Source organism: Amphiprion ocellaris, chromosome 12 (assembly GCF_022539595.1).
Source record: "Amphiprion ocellaris isolate individual 3 ecotype Okinawa chromosome 12, ASM2253959v1, whole genome shotgun sequence".
In the NCBI taxonomy this organism is placed as follows: Eukaryota; Metazoa; Chordata; class Actinopteri; family Pomacentridae; genus Amphiprion; species Amphiprion ocellaris.
The window spans coordinates 5,766,002-5,788,867 of NC_072777.1; the positions used below are offsets into that span (position 1 = coordinate 5,766,002).

Sequence of the window (22,866 nt, forward strand, 5' to 3'; positions counted from 1 at the left end):
CTAGTGTTGGCATGTATTAATGCGTCCGTCTGTCCTTCTGTCATCGTGCAAATGATCCTTCGGGTGACACTGAACAGGTCGTTGAGTCTCAGATTTACCTGAGAGTTCCAGTCCAGCTGTTCCTGCCAGTTTAGAGCTGCAGCTGCTGTTGCACCTCAGAAATGTATATTTTTATGGTAATATTTGCTAATACTACATCATAAAATGAATATTGTATTTGTACATCCTTATTCTCTTCAAAGATTTGGCTGTATTAATGATCTTTTGAAGTTTAAAGCAGCTTTTTATGTGCAGGTTGAATAGTCGCTCTGTTAAGTCCCACTTACTGACTTTCAGTGCAGAGTTTTCCTTTTATAGAAATCCTCGGTTTGGACCAGCTTCTGTTTTGGAAATCAGCCTGATTAGGTTCAGCTGAGGACAAAAAAACCCCATTAACTTCTCACATGATGATATTCCATAAATCAAACAACGACATTAGCTCACCACTTTCTCAAGTTTAAACTTCCCTGAAAAGCATTTTTTTTCCTCCTTTGGTGTTGTTATTTTAAAGTATTTCCTAACTGGCAGGTCTGAACGTAGGCTGTTATTACGCCGTTGGGACGCTGCTGAACCGTATGATCATCGCACATTACCCTGTAAGTTACACACTGAGTCTCTATATGAACAACAAAAGCTCTTTTTGTTTCCTCTAATTATTCCTACTGCAGAACATTTGCTTCATAACCTATAAGTTTTTCAATATTTCGGTTGGGGTTGTGATTTAACTGCTATTCCTAGTTTCAATTGAACAAGTAATGTAGCATTAGTAAGTCAGGTAAATCCTGCTTTTATTTTATTACATTTTTTTTCACTTTTGACTATAAAGAAATGATTTCCTGTGGGAGGTCTAAATTTCATAGTTTTTAAAATTGTGAATACTAAACAAGGAGTGAGCAAGATGCTTTTCTCTATTATTATTGTTATTATTTCTCTATGCTTGTGCTTATTCAATATTTTAGTGTGTGGTATGTATATCTTTTTATGTGGCATCTTTTGGTGTTAGGACCATACCTATGCTGGCCGTTGGATATTACTGTACTATTTTCTTATTGTATATTTGTGCGATAGGATCATTTTTATTGTTTTTTAATTGTATTACGTCTTGTATGATATGCTATCTATTGTGGGGTTGTATCTGTACTGGATTTCCCAAGACAATTCTACCTTTGGGACCATAAAGTTGGTCTTATCTTATCCTAACTTATGGAAGTATTAGGCTGCTGCTAAGATACTCTGTAAATGTTTTTTTTTTCCACTGTGGGCTCATTTTTCACTGCAATATGAAGTCCAGCACCTCTAAGTAAACAGCACAACCATGTCTAGGAGTTAACACAACTCAAAAATGTCTTTAGTGCAGCATAACAAAGGTATAATGTCATAAATGATGAAAAACAGAACATAAAGCTGAACTTCTCGGTTTATTTTACAATAATTGAAAAAATGTCCAGAATATGTACATAAAATGTCAACATGCATCCGTCCACAGATGTTATCAACACTGGGGGAAAAATGGTGGCTCTTCAATTTGCATTTTATAATTGTTTTTCATACTTGCTTTGTATATACACGGCCTGCAGTTCAGCCCAGCTCAGCTAAAAAAATTCCTGAATTCTTCCCACATGACTGTCGGTCACAGCTGAGTCACTAAAGGCTTCACAGCTGTGCCAAGGAGCACAGAATTTTTTTTTTTTTTGAGAATCTGGACAATGCAAACAGTGTATTTTTGGTGATTTAGAAAAAAAAAAGATACAATTTTATGCTTAGGTGTTAATTTTTCTGAATGAAGTCACGTATGTGTTCAAGGACGTTTAGAAAATTTTAATTCAGACAATTATTTTATTTTATTTTTTAAAAGAACATGTGCCTTTCAAACCTGTAGATTTTGTGGTTTGGAAGAGTGTTGGAAAAAAACCTGCTTAAACTAATTTTACGGCCCATTAATTCAATGTGTTACCTAAATTCACACTGTGAGGCCATAAGGTCAGTCACTCCTGTCCTGTTTTCTTTGGCTTTTCAGGGAGAAGAGGTGAATGCTGGAAGGATCGGCCTCACCATTGTCATTGCAGGGATGGTCGGCTCGCTGATCTGTGGTATTTGGTTGGACAGAACGAAAACGTACAAGTAAGAAAAACGTCCAACCGGGAAAAGTATTGGATCAGCAGTTTGTCTTCAAGAAGAGCAGTTGGGTTTCAGGAATGAAAGAGATGCACAGAGGGAGATACAGTTTGTATCTGAAACAAAAAAAAGAACGCTTTTTGAGTGAAGCAGCTACACAAGCGCTGCTCTTTTCTGTTTATTGTCCTTTCTCTTCTCAACTTGCTGCAGATCTGGTGTTGTGTTTATGTGTTGGCCTGTGGGATCTCCCTGTCTGTGTATTCAGGTGCAGCTTGCTGCTACGACAGCGACCTCAACAGCCTTTTGCTCCAGCCTCATGGGCTCTCAGGCTGTGAAGTAACAGCTGTGTCCATCCAATCAACCCCCCGCTGTTGTGGAGTTTTGTAGAGAAAATGGGGAGGTGTGGGTAGTTGTGGCCTACATGCAAATACCCATTCAGTCTAACCTGGCTTTGTCCTCCATTACAGATAATTTCATCACCCTCTTTATGTTTTTACCAATCCTGTAGTAATTCTGCCTATTATTCACTGCTGGCCACTTTATTAGGTCCACCTTGCTAGTAAAAGGTTGGACCTTTTCAAAAAAAGCTGTTTGAGATGATTTGAGCTTTGTGACATGGAGCATTATCCTGCTGGAAGTAGCATCAGAAGATGATCCATTGTGGTCATAAAGGGATGGACATGGTTAGCAACAATACTCAGGTAGACTGTGGAGTTTCAACCATCCTTAGTTGGTGCTAAGGGGCCCAAAGTGTGCCAAGAAAATCTCCCCCACACCATTACACCACCATCAGCCTGAACTGTTGATACAAGGCAGGATGGATCCATGCTTTCATGTTGTTTACACCAAATTCTGACCATCTGAATGTTGCAGCTGAAATGGAGACTCATCAGTCCAGCAATGTTTTTTCCAATCTTCTGTTGTCCAGTTCTGGTGAACCTGTGCCAATTATAGCCTCCGTTTCCTGTTCTTAGCTGACAGGAGTGACACCTGGTGTGGTCTTCTGCTGCTGTAGTCCATCTTCTTCAAGGTTGGACGTGTTGTGTGTTCAGAGATGGTATTCTGCATTCCTTGGTTGTAACCAGTGGTTATTAGAGTTCCTGTTGCCTTTCTATCATTCTATAGCATTTTGATCCACACAACTGCTGCTCACTAGATATTTTCTCTTTTTGGGATCATTCTCTGTAAACCCTAGAGATGGTTGTGTGTGAAAATCCCAGTAGATCAGCAGTTTGTGAAATACTCAGACCAGCCCGTCTGGCACCAACAACCATGCCACGTTCAAAGTCACTCAAATCCCCTTTCTTCCCCATTCTGATGCTTGCTTTGAGCAAGTTGTCTTGACCACGTCTACATGCCTAAATGCACTGAGTTGCAGCCATGTGATTGGCTGATTAGCCATTTGTGTTAGCAAGAAATTGGACGTGTACCTCATAAAGTGGCCGGTGGCTGTACATATACACCAGTCAGCAGCGTCATTAAAGCCCGCTGGGGAAACATCTTGTGTCCTGACATTCATGTGGGTGTTACTTTAACACTCACCCCTCCCCATGGCATCGGCACTAATGGACGGCAGTGGCCCCCCCAAGCATAACAATACCCCTTGCTGCAACCCAAAAACAGCTCACGGATGGCTTGAGGAACACGACAAAGAGCTCAGGGTGTTGACCCAACCTCCAAACTCGCCAGGTCCCAATGCGATTGACTATTTGTGGGACCAGAACAAGCCGGACTCATGTTTTCCCCCAAACATCTCATATAATAACATTCCAACAAATACTTGTAATTACGTAGTGACTTTCTAACGTGCTCTGAGGAAGATTTTGTTTATCTGTGAAGGAAAATAAATGTGTTGAATGCATGCTCTCTCTCACTAAACATATGCAGAGACATTCATTTGTGAGAAACTTGGCAGGAATGTGAATCAAGTTGTTAATGTGCTTGTGTATGTGCATAAAAACAACTACAACTCCACACATACAGCTCCATAAGACTACTGGTGGGCAAAAATTCTACATTCCGAGGCTGTGTAAGGCTGTGTTTAATCTTAGTACATTTATAAATCATTTATGTTGTGGTCTGCTGCAGTACCAACTTAAGAGTTTCTCCTCACAATCTGAAGATGCATCAGTTTATCATGATGACAGTTCTAACGCTGCATATTTCCCATGTGTGTTTCCAGGCAGACGACCCTTGCCGTCTACTTAATGTCTCTGGTGGGGATGATCGTCTATGCAGCCACACTGAGTCTGGGGCACCTCTGGGTGGTCTTCATCATGGCAGGAGCTCTTGGGTATGTTTTTATTTGTTCAGTTTAATGTGCTCATTTGTTTGATGCTAAATTCAGAATTCAACATTCAATTCGAAAATCAAAACGCAAAGATGTAAAAATGTAGAGGAAAATATACACAAGAATTAAATAAATGAGTGGAGAGATACCACATGGATGCACAGATGTTATAGTTGAGCAAATAACACCCAATCATGGTCTGTGACGTATAAAAATGCTGAGCAGGTTGATTATCATTTTGTATCAAGATGCAAATGTACATACACTACCGTTCAAAAGTTTGGGGTCACTTAGAAATGTCCTTATTTTTGAAAGAAAAGCAGTTTTTTTCAATGAAGATTACATTAAATGAATCAGAAATCCAGTGTAGACATTGTTAATGTGGTAAATGACTATTCTAGCTGGAAACAGCTGATTTTTAATGGAATATCTCCATAGAGGTACAGAGGAACATTTCCAGCAACCATCACTCCTGTGTTCTAATGCTACATTGTATTAGCTAATGGTGTTGAAAGGCTCATTGATGATTAGAAAACCCTTATGCAATTATGTTAGCACATAAATAAAAGTGTGAATTTTCATGGAAAACATGGAATTGTGTGGGTGACCCCAAACTTTTGAACAGTAGTGTATACATGGCAGTTTGTCACTATCTGCTCTGTACAGGGCATTGGACCTTTCTGTAGTATTTCCTTATTGTATGCTATGCATGATAAGGTGTTTAAAAATATTTTTTATCATATTTATATATATATATATATATATATATATATATATATATATATATATATGATATGTCATTAATTGTAGAGTTATAGCTGTACTGTAATGCTATCATGAAAGACAATGGGACAATAAAGTACATCTTATAATTTTAATTAAAGTATTAGACTGCTGCTAAGGTACACTATAAATGTATGATTAACCCTCTGAACCACAAGTAGTTTCTGTTTGTCTTTTGCTTTGTCACATTTTTATTCACTATGGGTTCATTTTCTCTCAAATATCAATGGAATCAGTCCAAAGTTGTTCTGAGTGACCACCTTTGTCCTCTGATGAAACATTTCTATGCTGATGACAGCGGTCTCTTCCACAATGACAATGCTCCAATGCATACGACTCAAAAAGACACTGAATGGTTTGGAAATGATGTAGAGCATTAGGTTTGACCCAACTGAACACCTATGGAAGTATTTAGACTGACGTGTTAGACAGAGCTCATCATTAAAATGCCAAATATGGGAATATCTTTTTGGAAAAATGGTGTTTATCCGTCCAGTGAAGAGACTTGGAGAATCAACAACACTTTATTATGTTTTTTCCCTGTAATTTGCGACCTGTCTTTACATTTATGACAAAATCACCTATAAAATTAGGTATGCAAACTGAAGTGGGCAAAGTAACATAAAATTTGAAGCTCTAAGTATATTCAGAGGCCTTGAAAAAAGGAAAGAAAAGAATAGTAATTCAGTCGACAATAATGCTAGTAGATACTTCTGTCACACCTGGAATCCTGTTTTGCTAGTTTCCCTAAGTGAACATTCGCGTTGACTTTTGCCATAATAATTTACAGCCATGTACATTGCAGCTTCGGCGCGTGTACGTCGACCCTACACTGAGGAGGACCCAGATATGCTTTCGTACACACTGACCTAGTATTCAAAACTATTCAGAATATATGAAGCAAAGGTAATTCAAGCCTCCTGTTGTAGTAACACATATGGATAGAGGGCACAGTTGTGTGGAATTACCTCAGTCAACCACTGGGACAATCCAATCCCTGTCATTACTGCTTTCCAGTGAGTCTGTGGTTCACAATGTGTATTCAAGCAACCAAAACAGTGCCAATGAAAATAAGTCAAACCTAAGATTAAATCAGTGATCATGTTAAAGTAAAAGATATACAGCAGCTATGAGTAGCGGAAATTCAATCTTTATGGGGTAAATGATCTATGAGGTTGCCTCTGGGGTTGCTTCTCTGTTCTCTTGGAATCAAAACCAGTTTTTAGAGCCAGCTTTAACCCTTATGTGGCCATGTTGAAACCAGTCCACCTCTTCAAGTAGCACAGATTGGTCTTCCAGATTGGAAGGTACACCTACATATTATACCATACATGCATGCATGCCAGTCATTGTACAAGATTCATGTGACGCAATTTCTGGCTTATTTTATCGTCTACAAACTGTCTGCTTCCCGAAGAACTTCTAAATGTGTAAAGAAGATGCGGTTTTACATCTGATGCTCTGTGTTCCTGTTATTAAAGCATATTTATAGGCAGAAGAGAAGAAATGTGCCTGGAAATGCAGTTAGTATTGACTCAGTCTGATGTGTTTTGCTGCTGTTGCCATCTCAGAACCTTTTGACTGAGTTTCACTTGTTGTCACTTCAGTGGAAAGAAAACAGCCTGCTATTGAAAGAGAAAAGTATTTGATGTCATTGGCCTGCTTTCAAAACCTGTTGTTCCTGCACAATCTCTTCAAAGTCTCGTAGATCAGAATCAGAACTCATGAATTCCTTGAAAAACTGTCACATTTAATAGGTGAAAGGTGTTGATCATCCACTTGTGATGTATTAGTTTTAGGGAGAGGCAAAACTCATTACTGGGCAGAGCCAATGTCCTTTAATGTTGTACATGTTAAAGAAACTTCAGTTATCTTGTGATTCTGTATGATTTACAGTTGAGTTTTCTTTGTTCTTGGGTGTGTTTTCCAGGTTCTTCATGACTGGCTACTTGCCTATAGGCTTTGAATTTGCAGTCGAACTGACGTACCCGGAGTCAGAGGGAACCTCCTCCGGACTCCTCAACTGTTCAGCGCAGGTACGATTTTATTTGATGCAGCACTTGTAAAAGCAACGGTTTACAACATGCTTCAAGACGTGGCAAACGGAGCAATAAAAAAATGAAAGCAGTATAAAAGCTTAATAAGCGATAAAAAAGACGACATGACATAAAAACAAGTCTATAAAAATGGGTTTTAAAGAAGTGATTTAAAAGAAGTCACTGATTCTGTTCAAGCAGATCACTCCAAAGCTGAAAGATGGCAAAAGCACGATTACATTTAGATGTAATGCCGAGTTCAAAGGGCCACACATGATGACAGAAGCCTGCAGACTGGCTTGTATGGGTTTCTGTTCTGTAGCTTGAGGACAGATCCAAACCTCATAATCCTGACCCAAGCACCCCTCCTATATGTCTATTTTTACATTGTTCTTAGACTTTTTAATACTCCATTGTATTGTAAATGATAGCAGTTTTGCACTTTCTTTCTTCAAACAGCATGATTTGCATGTTATTGCATGTTCTTTTGCACATTTGTTTCCTTATTTTTTGCTAAATGCAACATGTATGAGATACTAGATACCTTCAATTTTCCAAGTACCTACCTACCTACATCGATCTATCTATCTATCTATCTATCTATCTATCTATCTATCTATCTATCTATCTATCTATCTATCTATCTATCTATCTATCTATCTATCTATCTATCTATCTATCTATCTATCTATCTATCTATCTATCTATCTATCTATCCACCTACCTACCTCTATATACCTACCTACCTATCTCTAAAAACCTACCTACCTCTATCTGTCTACCTACATCCATCCATCCATCCAGCCATCCATCCAGCCATTCATCCGCATCCGGGAGCAAAATGCATGATATCGTCTGTTAATACCAGTAACAAGTCAAGCTTCTGCATTCTGAACCACTTGGAGGCAAGACTTTTGGTTTGTGCCAGAAACAATAGAGTTCCAGTGGTTGCGTCTGCAGAAAATAAGTGAATGAATAACCGTAATGGCCTGCAAAGACCCCTTCAATGCAGAACTCTAGCCAGATGAGTACCTTACAGGCCTTAGATGCTGAGTTTTGGACAGCATTTGTTTTGCGTCTGTCTTTTACACCAGTTTTCAGTCCAAACTGTGCATGTTGTGCACCCACAGGTGTTTGGCATTATTTTCACCATCTGCCAAGGGAAGATCATCGACAGCTTCGGCACGCTGGCGGGAAACATCTTCTTGTGTGTGTTTCTTCTAATAGGCACAATAATGACAGGTAAGATCTTCTCTCAAATATACTGTGTTGAGTCATAACCAGCTTTTGATTTCAAGCCTCACATGCAGGGATGCAGAAAAACTGTCTTTGTCATTGACTGTTTCTGTCACGAGTTTACTAAAGCTCCTGCAGGGAAATGTTAATTCCAAGAATGCAGATCGTAGTTACTGAGTAAGTCGAAGGACAGTTTCAAGGTTAAACGTAATAAACCAAATAGAGCATTTGTTTTTGTGTTGTGGTTGTATCACATCCTCACAGGAAGACTTGGAGTAGCTCAGTTCAAAGTGTTTACTTTCGTTGAAAGGGGGAAAAAAAACAGTATGTGACCACAGGTATTGTTTTGTTCCGTTTTTCATCGTCCTCACTCAAACTTGCATGGTTTTCATTGGGAAAATCACTAAACAGACATTTTCTAGAGAGAAACAAAGCTGCTAAGACAGAGGAGCAGTAAACATTTTGTTGACCATTAACTGAGTAATAGAAACTTTCATGCCACCCAGAGGCGACTCACATACAGTCCGAGTGTGTTTTCAGGTAATAAAGGTGAGATTTCACGCCCCAGTCGGCACAAAGACACTTTGCATGGCCCATTGAGAGGTTTATGAACAATGTATAACTTTTTAAAACTGCATTAGCCACTGAAGTGCTAAACTTTGTGCTCACTAAAAGAACACTCCAAGACTCTTTAATGAGACTCCTCTGCTCCCAAAGGTCAGCTGACTGACTCACTGTCTTTTGAAACTTACTCATAATTCAGATATATGAGTGGACTTCTTGCTGTGGTCACCATGCCAGTTATGAGAAGAATAAGAGTGGTTTTGTGTAAAAGCCTCCCACTTCTGTGATTTGTAATAGAAATTCTCAGCACAAAGGTCATCAAAAAGCATGCATAATGTTTGCTCTCTGTAATATCTATCAGTCCCAAAAGTTTAAATATGTTGTGCAATATCCTCCATGCTAATGTTGTCTTTATTTATATAGCACTTACAAAAGTGCTTCACATAGCCAAGACCACACAAATCATAATATATAAAGCAAGTAATAAACGGTCTTTTAATTCAGATTAACAGCAACAAAACCTATGAACAATAGAATATGATAAAGTCAGGGAAAATGTTGCAAAAACTACTTTTTAAGCTTGACTTTAAAAAAAAAGCCTCTACAGGTATTCCAGAGAACTGAGACTGTCACTTCAGCAGCTCCCTCTTAGACTTAGAGGATCCTTGTGTGAGGATTTCAGAATAAAATCAGGGTTGCACATGGTTGATCTGAGATATACTGAGGAATCCAACCACGTAGCAGCTTGCAAGTAATTGAAAAGAACCTTAAACTGATTCTTAAACATCAGGAAGTCAGTATTAAGAGGCTAAAACGGAGGTAATGGGCTCAAACCCATTTCTTCTGGGTAAAAGGCTGCCAGCTGTGTCTGTGCCTTTCAAGTCTGAAAAACAAATGGAAATAGAAGTTAATTTTTAAATTGAAGTCAAGCTACCTGCATGACCTGAGTTAGTTATACTGTATGTGTTTGAATTACCACACGGTCTATGGAAATATTTAACAAGTTGTCTCATAGTTTAATGAATCATGTCTGTGCAGAGGAGCCACCTACTGGATAGTTACTGTTATTACATCATCTCATTCAATCACACAGTTCCGAATGTCTTTTAAGTTTCTTTATAGCATTACAGTATTGTTTTTATTCTTTTTGTATTATTAGCTCACGCAGACTATTCTTCTCTCTGTGTCTTTATTTCCCTGTAGGTTTAATCAAGTCTGATCTACGGAGGCAAAAAGCAAACCAGAGGGTCAAAGAAGCCGTAAGTGTTGAAGCAAACCGAGGATCTTTCTTTGTTCTTTGGAGATGAATGTGTAGCTGGAGGATAACGGTGGCGCTAGTCTGAAATGAAATCGGACTTTTTTTCACAGAGGACATTTTGACATGTCACAGTATGAAAAGCACAGGTGCAAATATAGGAAATGAAAAAAACCAAGAACGATGCCCGACGTCTGACTCTCTAACAGAATGGTGTCATTGTCGTAATGTTGCACCACCTGTGTTTTTCGTGCGGCGACAAATTAAAATGTCAGCTGTGAAAAATGACCCATGTGACACTCGTTTGCTTGTTGTAAGTTCGCATGGAAGACGTGGTCAGTCACATGTGGATCTCGTGCTGCTCCACAAATAACTCTCTCTTTGCTCCCCATTGTTTCTATTTTTGTGGTCGTCTGCAGTCAGTCTAAGTGTCTGCACCAGTTTCACATGCTAATATTGTTGAATATGAGCACATTATAGTGTGTGTATGTTTTTTTTAACTTTTCTCAAATGTGTACATGTTGTAAAATAGAGCATAAAATTGCATATGTCTGTATGTACACTACAGGCCAAAAGTTTGGAAGCAAGATCAAATCTGTGCAAAAAAAGATCATAGTTTCTTTGGTATACTTTGAAACAAAATAAACATGATTATTATATAAGGAGTCACTCATCAGAATAGATTTTTTACTATAATTATCAGGTATTTGTCTCTGTACTCTTGTTTCTTTACTCAGTTATTTCTTTCTAGACATTTCTGTGGTAGTTATAGAGAGACAGTTGAGATTTATTGGGATTTTTGTCTGCAAACTCTCAAAAGCCAAAGAGCTACAGTGAATAATGCAAACTGTGATTAGTTTCTTACTTTTGCACTGAAGTTGTGACTCTTGCAAATCTTCTCAACTCTAAAACTAAGCCCTTCTTTCCTTTTGTCAACATTTATTCAGCAATTGTCTGGTAAAATCAATGTATACCATAAAGTAAATTGTGTAAAATGATGCAAAATAGTGTAAATACATCCCAAAATAAATAGAATTCATACTAGTTTTTGTTATTTTTTACCTTTTTAAGAAAGACATTGTGAACAAAAAACTTAGTTGCTTCCAAACTTTTGGCCTGTGGTGTATATGTGTGTGTATATATATATATATATATATATATATACATATATATATAAAAATAAATGATTTCATTAACAGACCTTAAATATAAAATGCATATACGTTTAGAAACGCATTATCTGATATACACGTGTCTTCAACCCTTACTGAATTGGTCTGGACACTATCAGCAGTAAGTGATTGTTGTGATTTTTCCCTGTTCCATTCTGCCAGAATACATTTCTTCCTGTTTCTGGGTGGGTCTCCAAGCTTTGTGATGAAGTTAATGATGGGTACCGTCAAATTTCTCACGTCTGATGCAAAAATAGTCACAGATTCCTCAGTTATTCTGTAAATAGGCCCCAATAGTTTCCGTCAATATGTTGACATTTTGAGAAATGCACTTTGTGTTGGAGCATAATATGAGACGATCAGTACTACAGTCTTTATCTACTTATACAGTTTTGGAATGACACCAAACAACTGTATTTCTTCATTCAGAACATCCTTGGTGGATTTGTTTTGATCTTAAAAGAATAATTAAGGGGCTTAAATCACCCATAAGATACTAATATAAAAGAGGCAACTCACTCGATGAAGCAAGAATCTAGCGGGGGACTTAAAAGTCTGACCGAGAGCTCAGATCCCGTTGAACTTCATCCCAGACTGGAGCCTCACACCTCTATGAGCGCCGAATGAGAAGTGATCAGTAGGTGTTGTTTTAGGCGGAGCGGCAGAAGCTGGGACAAGACTACGGAGCCACAACGCTATTCTCCCAGCAGCAGACTCTTCCTTCTCAAGCCTGATCAAATACACTTTTCTGCTTCCACAAAAAAAAAAAAAATCTCCTCAAATCTTAGCTCAACACACAGATGCACAAAGGTAGGAGCACTGAGAAATCAGCACACACTGTCAGTGATCACCCACAGCTGCTGCACATCCTTTCACCTGCCTGTCCCATCTCTCCTTGTTTCTCAAGACCAATATTGTTCACACAATTACGAAAATATGATTTTTTTTTTTTTTTTTTTTACTGATCTTGTTTCTGATGTTCTCTAACTGCCTCACAAACAATCCCACTGTTGGCTAAAGTAGACTGAACAAAAATATAAATGCAGAATGTTTTGTTTTTAACATAGTGGTATAAGTATTTGTTGTTAAGGCACACAGCATCTCTCAAACAGAATAGACATGATGACAAGTGTGCACTATTTAGGGATTGATAATGGGAGGATGGACATTGGGGTTATAGATCATGTGACAAATACAGTTATAGTTGTCAATGCTGGCTTTAGGACAGTTGTCCCGCTCTTTCTGAAAGGCTCAGTGAAGTTGGTGGACATTTTTAAGGGGCTGGGTTACGTAAAAGACTCAAAATGTCTCTAGAATAACATGACAGTTTGCTAGAATGACTAAAAAGCAGAGTAAAGAGAGAAAAATCTGTTGATGGCTGATTTGCCAAGCTTCAAAACTATCAATTTTAATGCGCTTTCTCAGCATTTGAATCCTAGAGTGTAGTGGAAAAGCTGAACTCAACACCAGGTGCACATAAGACATACAATACATTGCGACCTTTTTAGGGTAGATGTTTCAATTCTCCCATTGTTCCAAAGCCATTCATTCTGCAATCCATAAAGACGCCAAATATACAGCAATGAGAGTCTCATAGAACTATTTTAATACAGAGTTCTGCAGCACATATTTTAAAAGACTCAAAATGACCCCAGAATAACGTGAAACTTTGCTAAAATGACAAAAATTTTGCACAATGAATCAAAACTTGTTCATATTTATTGGATGCAGAGTAAAGAGAGAAAAATCTGTTGATGGCTGACTTGCCAAACTTAAAAAATGTCCAAAAAAACCCGCCAAAATTAATTGAAAATTGTGCAAAATTATTAAAACCTGCAGGTTTTTTGGCTCCAACATCTACTAGATGATGCTCGGCACTTTGTATGCTCAGTAAATTATAACGTAGTTAGAAAAATGTGCATTTCTGAATGCTAATTTCTGTGTTTCCTTTCATTCAGACTGATTTTTTTTTTAAATGACTCGTGTAAATCGTGTTTTTGGAAAGCTGCAGGGAGTTATTTCTTAGACAATAAATTGTGCCTTACTGTGGCACTAACAGCTTGTTGTATCATTCTTCTTTTCTCATTTGCAGCATCCTGTTATTTGAATAAAGCCGCATTTCAAGTGGTGTTTTATAGACGCTGGTCACGTTCTAAGAAGAGAAGGCAATATTTTTTTTGTTCAGTCTATTTTTCGTCAGCTGAGGTGCTAATTAAGCCATCACAACCTTTTCAACTGGATTGCTGTGAATTAAAATCACAGAGACTGATTTTACTGTATGAATAACTGACTGATTCAAAATGTGAAGCTGTTGCACATTATTGGCTTTGGGTGGAATACATCACATACTTAGGCTTATAATTTTTCACGCAAAAAAATCTGCCAAATCTCCTTTCTTGACTCTGTGTGATTGATAAATAATTCCTATTCAATCCTGTCCTGATATATTTTCTTGCAAGTGAAGCTCTAAAGGCACATTCTCACAGTGCAGTCATTTTATACGGGTTTTAGTCTGCAAGAAATCTGGAAATTACTGAATGTCTGGTGTATATATATATATATTTTTTTTTTTTTAAAAAGGAATTTCATGCCATTTGAAAGCTTGGCACTCAGTGTCCAAGTGGTTAGGACGTGTAGCACATGGATGCAACTGCCATCAGTAGTTCTAATAAGTGCAAAATGGCAGAAGAATCATCTGTTTAAAGATCTGGGCATTCGTGGTCCAATTTCATACGGTATTTAGCTAGTTTGAAGTGAAGAATCGAGACATTAACATGAGCTATTTTTTAAACATTAGTGCACTTTTAATTTCACAAGCCTAAACAAAACAACAAAATAAACAGTAATTGCGGCATGTGCAAAAGCATGGTCACTCTACAAGCTCAGTACTTTGCAAAAATACTTAGGAGGATCCGTTCAACAAATCCAAAGATTCCTTTTATAGCAAGCACTTACAGTGGGAAGAAAAACTACCCTTTAGCAGAAGAAACTTCCAGCAGAACCAGGCCAAAGGGGGGGGGGGGGGGGGGGGGGGGGGGGGGGGGGGGGGGGGTTGGTTGTTTACCTGCCTCGACTGGTTGGGATGAGGTTTAAGGTCAACCTAGTCCTAAAAATGGAGAGGGCTGGTTCCACAGAAGAGAAGCCTGATAGCTAAGGGCTCTTATTTTGGAAACTCCAGAAACCACAAGTAAGCGTGCTGTTTCAGAGCTAAGTGTTGTATTGGGATAATATGATAAACTAAAGTCTTTAAGATAAATTAAGATGGAGCTTGGACTTTAAGGGCTTTGTATGTAAGGAGAAGGGTTTTAAATTCTATTGTGGATTTTACAGCAAGTCGATAAAAATGTTAGAGAAATACACTACCGTTCAAAAGTTTGGGGTCACCCAGACAATTTCGTGTTTTCCATGAAAACACAAACTTTTATCCATGTGCTAACATAATTGCACAAGGGTTTTCTAATCATTAATTAGCCTTTCAACATGATTAGTTAACACAATGTAGCATTAGAACACAGGAGTGATGGTTGCTGGAAATGTTCCTCTGTATCACTATGTAGATAGTCCATTAAAAATTGGCCATTTCCAGCTACAATAGTCATTTACCACATTAGCAATGTCTAGACTGTATTGCTGATTAATGTTATCTTCACTTTAAGAAAGTGCTCTTCTTTCAAAAGTAATGACATTTGTAAGTGACCCCAAACTTTTGAACGGTAGTGTATCATCTCTTGCTAGTTCCTCTCAGAACTCTGGCTGCAGCGTTTAAGGTCAAATGTGGCTTTTCCGATGGTTTTGTGGAAATCCTGCTTTTAAGGAGTTGCAATAGTCTGGTCTAGAAGTAATAAATGCATGAACTAATTTTCAGCATCATTGTTGTGGAACGGTGTAACACCACCTCCAACTTCTTTGTAGTCATATGGGGAGTTTCGTCGCCTCTCTGTCCGGCCGACGTGCAGTTTTATCTGAATGTTTCCTTGATCTTCCAGCTCTAGCTTTGACTCCCGCTGTTCACCTCAATTGCTGTTTCCTAATGACATTTCAGGCAGCGGAAATTGCAAGCTGGATGTTCTTTGATTTCTTTTTATAACCTTTCACTGCTTTGTAGCCATCAATTTTAGATCCTCAGGCTGGTCGAGAGGGTTGAAGAGTCAGAAGCAGGTCAAGAATTTTTTCCGATGCTTTATCGAGCTCTGGAGCATTCTTGACCTGCAGTAACAAGTAGAAACCAGTCAAACAAGTCTGCAGGAGACAATGTTGACAAGTTCTGATACCTTACAAGTAGTATATGTGTCCAAACCTTTGCACATGCCACAAGTATTATTTTTCTTTTCAATTTTTATGTTTATGAAGTAGAAAAATTTACAGAACTTTTGAAGAGACATTCATTTTGAATGCCTGTTTACTGCATGTTGTATTTATGTCTTTTCGCTATAAAAGCACATCTTCAGCTGCACTTATTCACACTTAGTTCTGGATGTAACATGGGTCTTTTCACTTTGGATGCTATTGTAAAGAATGTGTATATGAATATAATAAGCAGCCTATGCTAAATAATTTACAGTGCGGTTTAGCTGAACATGTGTTTTTTGTATTAAGTTACTGTTTGTTGTGAATGCAAAGACTATTGAAGTTAAAACTAAATCAATCAAACCTAAAATCTACAGAAACAAAAGACAGTTTCTGTGTTAAATCCATAAAGTTGTTGAAATAACCTGTTTCTTTTGACTGATAGAAACCTTCTGACTCCCACACTGGAAACCTGGATGCACCTTCGATCATCAAAGAAGCCCAGTTGTAGACGTATGCACAAGCACTAACTCTAAAGTTTCAAAAGTGACCTGTTTCCTGTTACAGTGTGAAGTACCGAGAGTTAGGAAGGGTTAGATACACTGTCATTCTAGGGAAAGTTAGATGCACTAGGTTCTACGACTGAATAAGCTCATAAAATTCACTGATCAGGAATGTTTTTTTTAATATTTAATGTAAATTAAATGCTTTTACTAAATCAGCAAGACAAATCTGTGAAACATTTTTGCATTTCCAGTTTTATCTGTCAGTATTTTTTAAAGTGCACAGTTGATCATGTGAAGTAAATTAAAAGACAGTTGCCTTAATAAATCGACACAACTGTTGTCTTGGTGTATTTGCCCATGTAAATGCAGTGTGCATGTTTTAGGATTAAATCAGGTAGAAGGATTTCTAATCCATGGTTGTCCACTCTAAGGGACTTTTATTGGAAGAACAAGAAAACATGATGAACTGTAGCTGTGTAGTTGTATTATATTTGTAACACTATTCATGTTTACTTATTTAACATGAAATAAAGCTTTTGTAAAGTTTACGTTTTTGGATCATGCTTTACAGTACATTTCGTGCTGAAACTAGCAGGTTTTTTTTTTTGTTTTTTTTAAAGTTACTTTTTTGGCCTTTTTGTGGGCTTTATTAGATGGCGCAGTGAGAGAGAGAGACAGGAAACAGGGGAGAAGAGTCGGGGAAGACATGCAGCAAAAGGCCGTGAGCGGGAATCGAACCCGGGCCAGCTGCGTCAGGGACCAGCCCCTGTACATGGGTCACCCGCTCAACGCGTTGAGCTATACGGGTACCCGAAACTAGCAGTTTTGATGCATTTTCTCAACATTCAAATCCCAGAGTGTAGTGGAAAAGCAGAACTCAAAACCAGGTGCACTAACCCCTATGCAACTCTGACATAAGACACACAATACAATGCAACCGTTTTAGGGAAGATGCTTCAATTCTCCCAATTTTCTTAAGTCATTCATTCTGCAATCCATAAAGATGGCAAATACGCAGTAATGAGAGTCACAAAGAGCTACTTTAATAGAGTTCTTCAGCACAAGTTTTTGCTCCCACAGATCTCAATACAGTCTGGGATTACAGGAGCAGGCAAAACACAGTGAGACAGCTTAAATCCACCGAGACACTGGTAAAAATCCAAGATGTCCAGAACAACCGAACTGCCAAGTACCTTAACAAACTATACAAGTGTATTTGGAGTTCTGGTCCTGTTATGAACGAGCATTGTTTAGGATTTAGTGGCCTCTAGAGGTGAAGTTGCAGATTGCACCTCCCTCTTTTCACCCTCACTTTTCAAGCATGTAGAAGAACCTACTGTATCCCTTTCTGGGATACTGTAGAAACATAGTGGACTCTGTGGATGAGGACTCGCTCCCTCTGTAGATATGACTCTCAGGTAACAAAGAGACACTTCTTTTTCGAGGATTATATACTAATGGAATCAAAATTATCAGGATTCTATTCTGCCAATAGATTCCTAAGTCACTGGACATTTGAAGGCAAAGGGTATTGATTGAGTGACATTATATGAAGTTAAATGATGAATAAAAATTGTCCATGGCATTTGACTTTCATCATCCTTCCATTATTGCAGTTTGGTTGTAAGGCTAAGCAGGGCATTCCAGATGTCCCTCTCCCCGCTTTTCCAGCTCATCCCGGTTAATCCCAAAGGGTTCCCAGGCCAGATAAGATATGTAATCCCTTCATTAAGTTCTGGGTCTACCATGGACTCTCCTCCCTGATGAAAAAGATCTAAAGAAAGGTGCACAGGAGTCATCCTAATCAGATCCCGGACCAACCTCAGTTGGCTCTTTTCGACACAAAGGAGCATCGACCCTCCAGATATCCACGTTCAGCATTTGAACCCATCACACCTTGGAGGAAACCCATTTTGGTCACCCTTGTCCATAATCTCATTGTTCTGGTCACTAACCCAGAGCTTGAGTGAGGGCAGGAATGGAGATCTTTCTGCATAGCTTCCTCTCACCACAGCAGTGCAGTACAACATCCACATTACTGCGGATGCCGCCCGAGTCCATCTGTCCATCGTCATGATGTCGAGATACTTAACTTTCATCTTTTGGGGCAGCACCTCCCACACAACCCAGAGGAAGCAATCCATCAATTTCCAATCTCAGTTTTGGGCAGCTGGGTAGCTCAGTGACTGATACCCCTGACTTTGGCGTAGGAGATTGGTGGTTAAAATCCTGGTCATAGTGCAGTTGTCCTTATGGGAACTTAGACAAGGTCCTTAGTGCTGCCCCGCCTACCTACCTTGTGTTGTGTCTGCTTTCAGATGTATATTACTTTGGGTAAAAGCGTCTGTTAAATGAAATTGTAAATTGACTGAAAATGACTATCATCCTGCCTTCTTCACACTTGTTTGCAAACCACCCCAGTGTGCACTTAAGATCAAGACCTGATGAAACCAACAGAACCACATCCTCTGCTAAAAGTAGAGACATAACTCTAAGGTTCCCAAGCCACACACTTTCCACACCCATCTGTGCAATAAGATCCTGCAAATGAACTTTTATCATGAACTACTCACAATATTTACACAATACCATTCACTCTGTCAGGACACAGATGTCAGTGATTACAGTGTTAGGTATGCTTGGAGACAAATTGTGTTGATATCTTTGAGTAGGATAGCTTTAGGCGCTCATGCACACACAGGAGCTTTATCTTTCCACAGCATGAAGTCACGCTGAAGATGTTGATGAGAAGATGAGGTTCTATGCAGGTTTTGTAGGAGCTGATGTAACTTGTCTTGTTCTGAGATAAATAAATAAACTGGCACAGAGATGTAGATAATGTTTGAGTCATAATGGACAATATTGAATCAAGGCACGGCTTGAAAAGATGCAGCTTGAGCAGATAAAAGGCAGCATTCTCCAACCTTCAGAAAATATTTCTTACAACTGCAGCATTTGGTTGACTCAATTATGGGCCAAAAATAAAAAAAATAAAAGCCTGGGTCTTAACAAGATTCCACTCTTTATTGTTATTCATTTTTAAAAAATATATCTACAGATAAATAGAGGGCTGCATGTACTTAATTTGGCCACATGGTGGTGGCATTGTTACATACAGTTCAGTCTCCTGTAATGATCACATAGACCCTGCAGGATTCAAATGGGGGGCAGAAAGGAAACCAAAATAATCAAGGTATGTTGGTGATTTGCGTTCTTATAGTCATTTTGTTTACTGTGTTAGAATCCAGTTTGAAGACGTCAGGTACAGATTAGTCTGAGAGGGTGAAAGTGTTGTTCTGAATAAACTATGTTGACAATATGAACTTGTCATTGGCATAAAGAGATAAACTTGCCTCAGAGCAGTTCACTTATGAGATCATCCTGACTTAAGGCCAGTACTGAGAGAGCAGTTCCTATTTCACTGATTCTCTGATGATCTCATTGTTCTCTAGTTAGCCTGTGACTGATCCTTGGCATAGCGTGGGTTGGTTTTTCAACTTTTTGTCATGAGTTTTTCCTGGTACTACAGGTTCATCGGCACACGGATCTGTGGAAATAGTGCTCAGTCGTAGTAATTCAGTGTCCATAAATGCAAAATCCATCACCTCATGCTTACAAATTAGTTTTACATCTGCTCTCAGTCACTTGGCAGCAAATGAAATGCTGCTTTTACTCTTTTAACAAGTTTGTTAAGCTGAGTAGTGGGATGAGTAAGATGCAAAGACAGATTTTCTAGGGACGTAAATAGAATTGTGTCAACATTTTCTGTGCCACAGAAGTTTTATTGAATTTCTGAGCTTTATTAATGTGAAATGCATGAACTTTAGGCAGAAAGGTCACTAAATGATGAAGACGAGCAGGGTGTGACCTCCGGCTCGTTGTGGAAACTCCTCACGGTCTGCCCACCCACGTGTACCAATGGATGTTTGAATAAGGCCCCTTGTATGCGTATGACATTTCAGAGTTGCTTGGAAGAACTTACTGTATGTGCTTGGGTCACATGGTTCTTACTAAGAGCTTTTTGCTTGTGTTTTGCCTCTTGTTTGGCTCATTTATTTTACTGCTCTGAAACCCAACAAACATGTCTGCTAATGCAGGAAAGTTAGATGTAAGCACAAAAGAGATTTTGTTAAAGTTAGGAGATTTGTTGTCAGGCTTGTAAAGAAGCAACAGGTCTTCATTTGCTAAATACTCAGCATAGCATAACAAACAGATAGACAGAAAACCATAACACTGTCCTCGGAGATGCAAGTTATATTCCCTGGAAATCAGATAACTAAAGCATTTGCAAAAAAAAGTCCAAAATCCAAAAGTTCAATAACACTATTAAATAAGCCTTTTTTCTTTATTGCCCACACATACATTACATCACAACAAATTTCTTTTTCCACATGTCTCATCTTATTCCAGTGTGGAGGTCATCATACAGCTCCAGGGCCTCGATCAAAAGCCCATGAGTTGCAGCCTGCAGCTTCAAACCTTTCGACGAGTAACCCCAAGTCATAACCGTTGCACCACCTCTGAACCTCTAAGTTGCATTTGATTTGAGTTACATTGCTCAAAACAGTCAATTGCTTTTGGGTGATTTATAGAAACTTAAACAGAGTTTAAACGAAGAGATGAAGAGATGCTTTATTCCACTTTTCCACTTCAATGTACAAACACAAAAAGGCTTAAGGCAGCGTTTGCCCCTTTTGTAGGTATAAAGGGCTCGTTTTAGGCTAACTAGAAGACAACGATTTGTAGTTACAGATGATTCTATACTAATCAGAACATAATTAGATATTCCATTTCTGTTACTACAACAATCAGGCATTACATTATGAACACCTGCCTATTATTATGTTGGTCCACCTTATGTCATCAAAAATGCTCTGAGCCATTGGATTTGGACCAGAGATCTCAGGATGCCCTATGGGGTCTGGCACCAGGACATTGGCAGTGGATCCTTTGAATTCTCTGCGTTGTGCAGTGGGGCCTCTGGGAATCAAACTTGTTCCACTGCATCCTGCTGATTCTTGATCTAGGAAGTTTGGAGGTCAGATCAACATCTTGGGCGATTGTCATGTTCCTTAAGATGTTCCTGATTGTTTGATGTTTTTGCGATGTGGTGTTGTGCAGAGTACCATCTCTGAACACACAACACCTCCAACCTTGAAGGAGATGAGCTACAGCAGCAGAAGACCACACTGCGTGTCACTCCTGTCAGCTAAAAACAGGAAACTGAGGCTACAATTGGCACAGACTCACCAAAACTGGGCAATAGAAGATTGGAAAAATGTTGCCTGGTCTGATGAGTCTCCATTTTAGCAGCCAGATTCAGATGGTAGGTGTAATATGGTGTGGGGGATATTTTCTTGACACACTTTGGGCCCCTTAGTACCAACTGAGCATGGTTTAAACACCACAATATACCTGAGTATTGTTGCTAACCATGTCCATCCCTTTATGACCACAGTGGACCATCTTCTGATGCTACTTCCAGCAGGATAATGCTCCATGTCACAAAGCTCAAATCATCTCAAACTGGTTTCTTCAACGTGACAATGAGTTCACTGTATTCCAACAGCCTCCACAGTCACCAGATCTCAGTACAATAGAACCTTTGGGATGTGGTGGAACGGGAGATTGGATCATGGATGTTCAGCCGACAAATCTGCAGCAGCTGTGTGATGCTATCATGTCAATATGGAGCAAAATCTCTGAGGAATGTCTCCAACACCTTGTTGAAAGTATGTCACCAAGAATTATTGCAGTTCTGAAGGCAAAACAGGGTCCAACCTTTTACTAGCAAGGTGTACCTAATAAAGTGGCCAGTGAGTGTAAATTTAAAAAGTAATCGGGGTGATATTACAGTTCATTACAAAACATCGGGTTAAATAAATCAAATGTGGTTAAAAATAGTCAAACCCTGTCTGTTAAATACTGTCTAAAAAGCAGATGTCATTGTAGTTTACTTGGCGCAGTGTTAACGCGATACTCAAACAGACCAGCAGGGGGCGCAGAGTGTTGCAATGGAACTTGAAACCAAAGCAGTAGAATAAGTTCAACGTTTACTGCTCCTGTGTTATCACACGCAGGTGAGTTCACTTTCCTCTGAAACACATGTATATACCCCAATATAAGGGACCAAAGTGCTGTGAATACCTGTTGAAACGTGCAGTGCTAGAGTCGAGTAGTTTCGGGGTAATGTGTTGAAATAGAGGCGGTTTGTTGTACTCAATTATGCTAGGATAGGCTAATGAACCTGTTGCTAATTAGCATGGTAGCGCCCAGTACAATGGAAATGCTGATGAGGGCGTTTGATGTGTTGCTAACCGAGCTAAAGAGACGCAAAGGGCTAACTACAGCGAAAATATATGTTCTCTTTTGCTTTATTTTAACTTTAGCTGCCTAGTTCTTTGGTGTGATATTGTATGTATTCTTATGTTTCTTAAGTCTTATTCTTCGATTTTTAAACTGCCTAGTTCCTTTGTTTGACATGCGTGCTAATCTAGCTAATTTTTAGTTTAACTTACTGTTTATTTTATTTGGCTGTCCTCTTGCTTGATTGTCTCTGTGTTTGCATGTTTAGCTGTTCTTA

The 22,866-nt window shown here is 38.9% G+C and overlaps 1 protein-coding gene across 3 annotated transcripts in view; it reads left to right on the top strand.

The window, feature by feature from the left end:
• Positions 1 to 16,831, top strand: part of flvcr2b (FLVCR heme transporter 2b) — a 33,914-nt gene extending 17,083 nt beyond the window's left edge. For 2 of the 3 annotated variants that reach the window (XM_055015781.1, XM_055015780.1), the window contains exons 4-11: positions 568 to 635; positions 2,057 to 2,160; positions 4,337 to 4,447; positions 7,158 to 7,263; positions 8,394 to 8,505; positions 10,267 to 10,322; positions 12,144 to 12,300; positions 16,223 to 16,831. In XM_055015781.1, coding sequence (XP_054871756.1) covers positions 568 to 635; positions 2,057 to 2,160; positions 4,337 to 4,447; positions 7,158 to 7,263; positions 8,394 to 8,505; positions 10,267 to 10,322; positions 12,144 to 12,224 — 638 coding nt within the window. In that variant the 3' untranslated portion in view covers positions 12,225 to 12,300; positions 16,223 to 16,831. The remainder of the gene's footprint in view (positions 1 to 567; positions 636 to 2,056; positions 2,161 to 4,336; positions 4,448 to 7,157; positions 7,264 to 8,393; positions 8,506 to 10,266; positions 10,323 to 12,143; positions 12,301 to 16,222) is intronic. The other variant, XM_023270803.3, reaches the window with a different exon arrangement.
• The last annotated feature ends 6,035 nt before the right edge of the window (positions 16,832 to 22,866 follow it).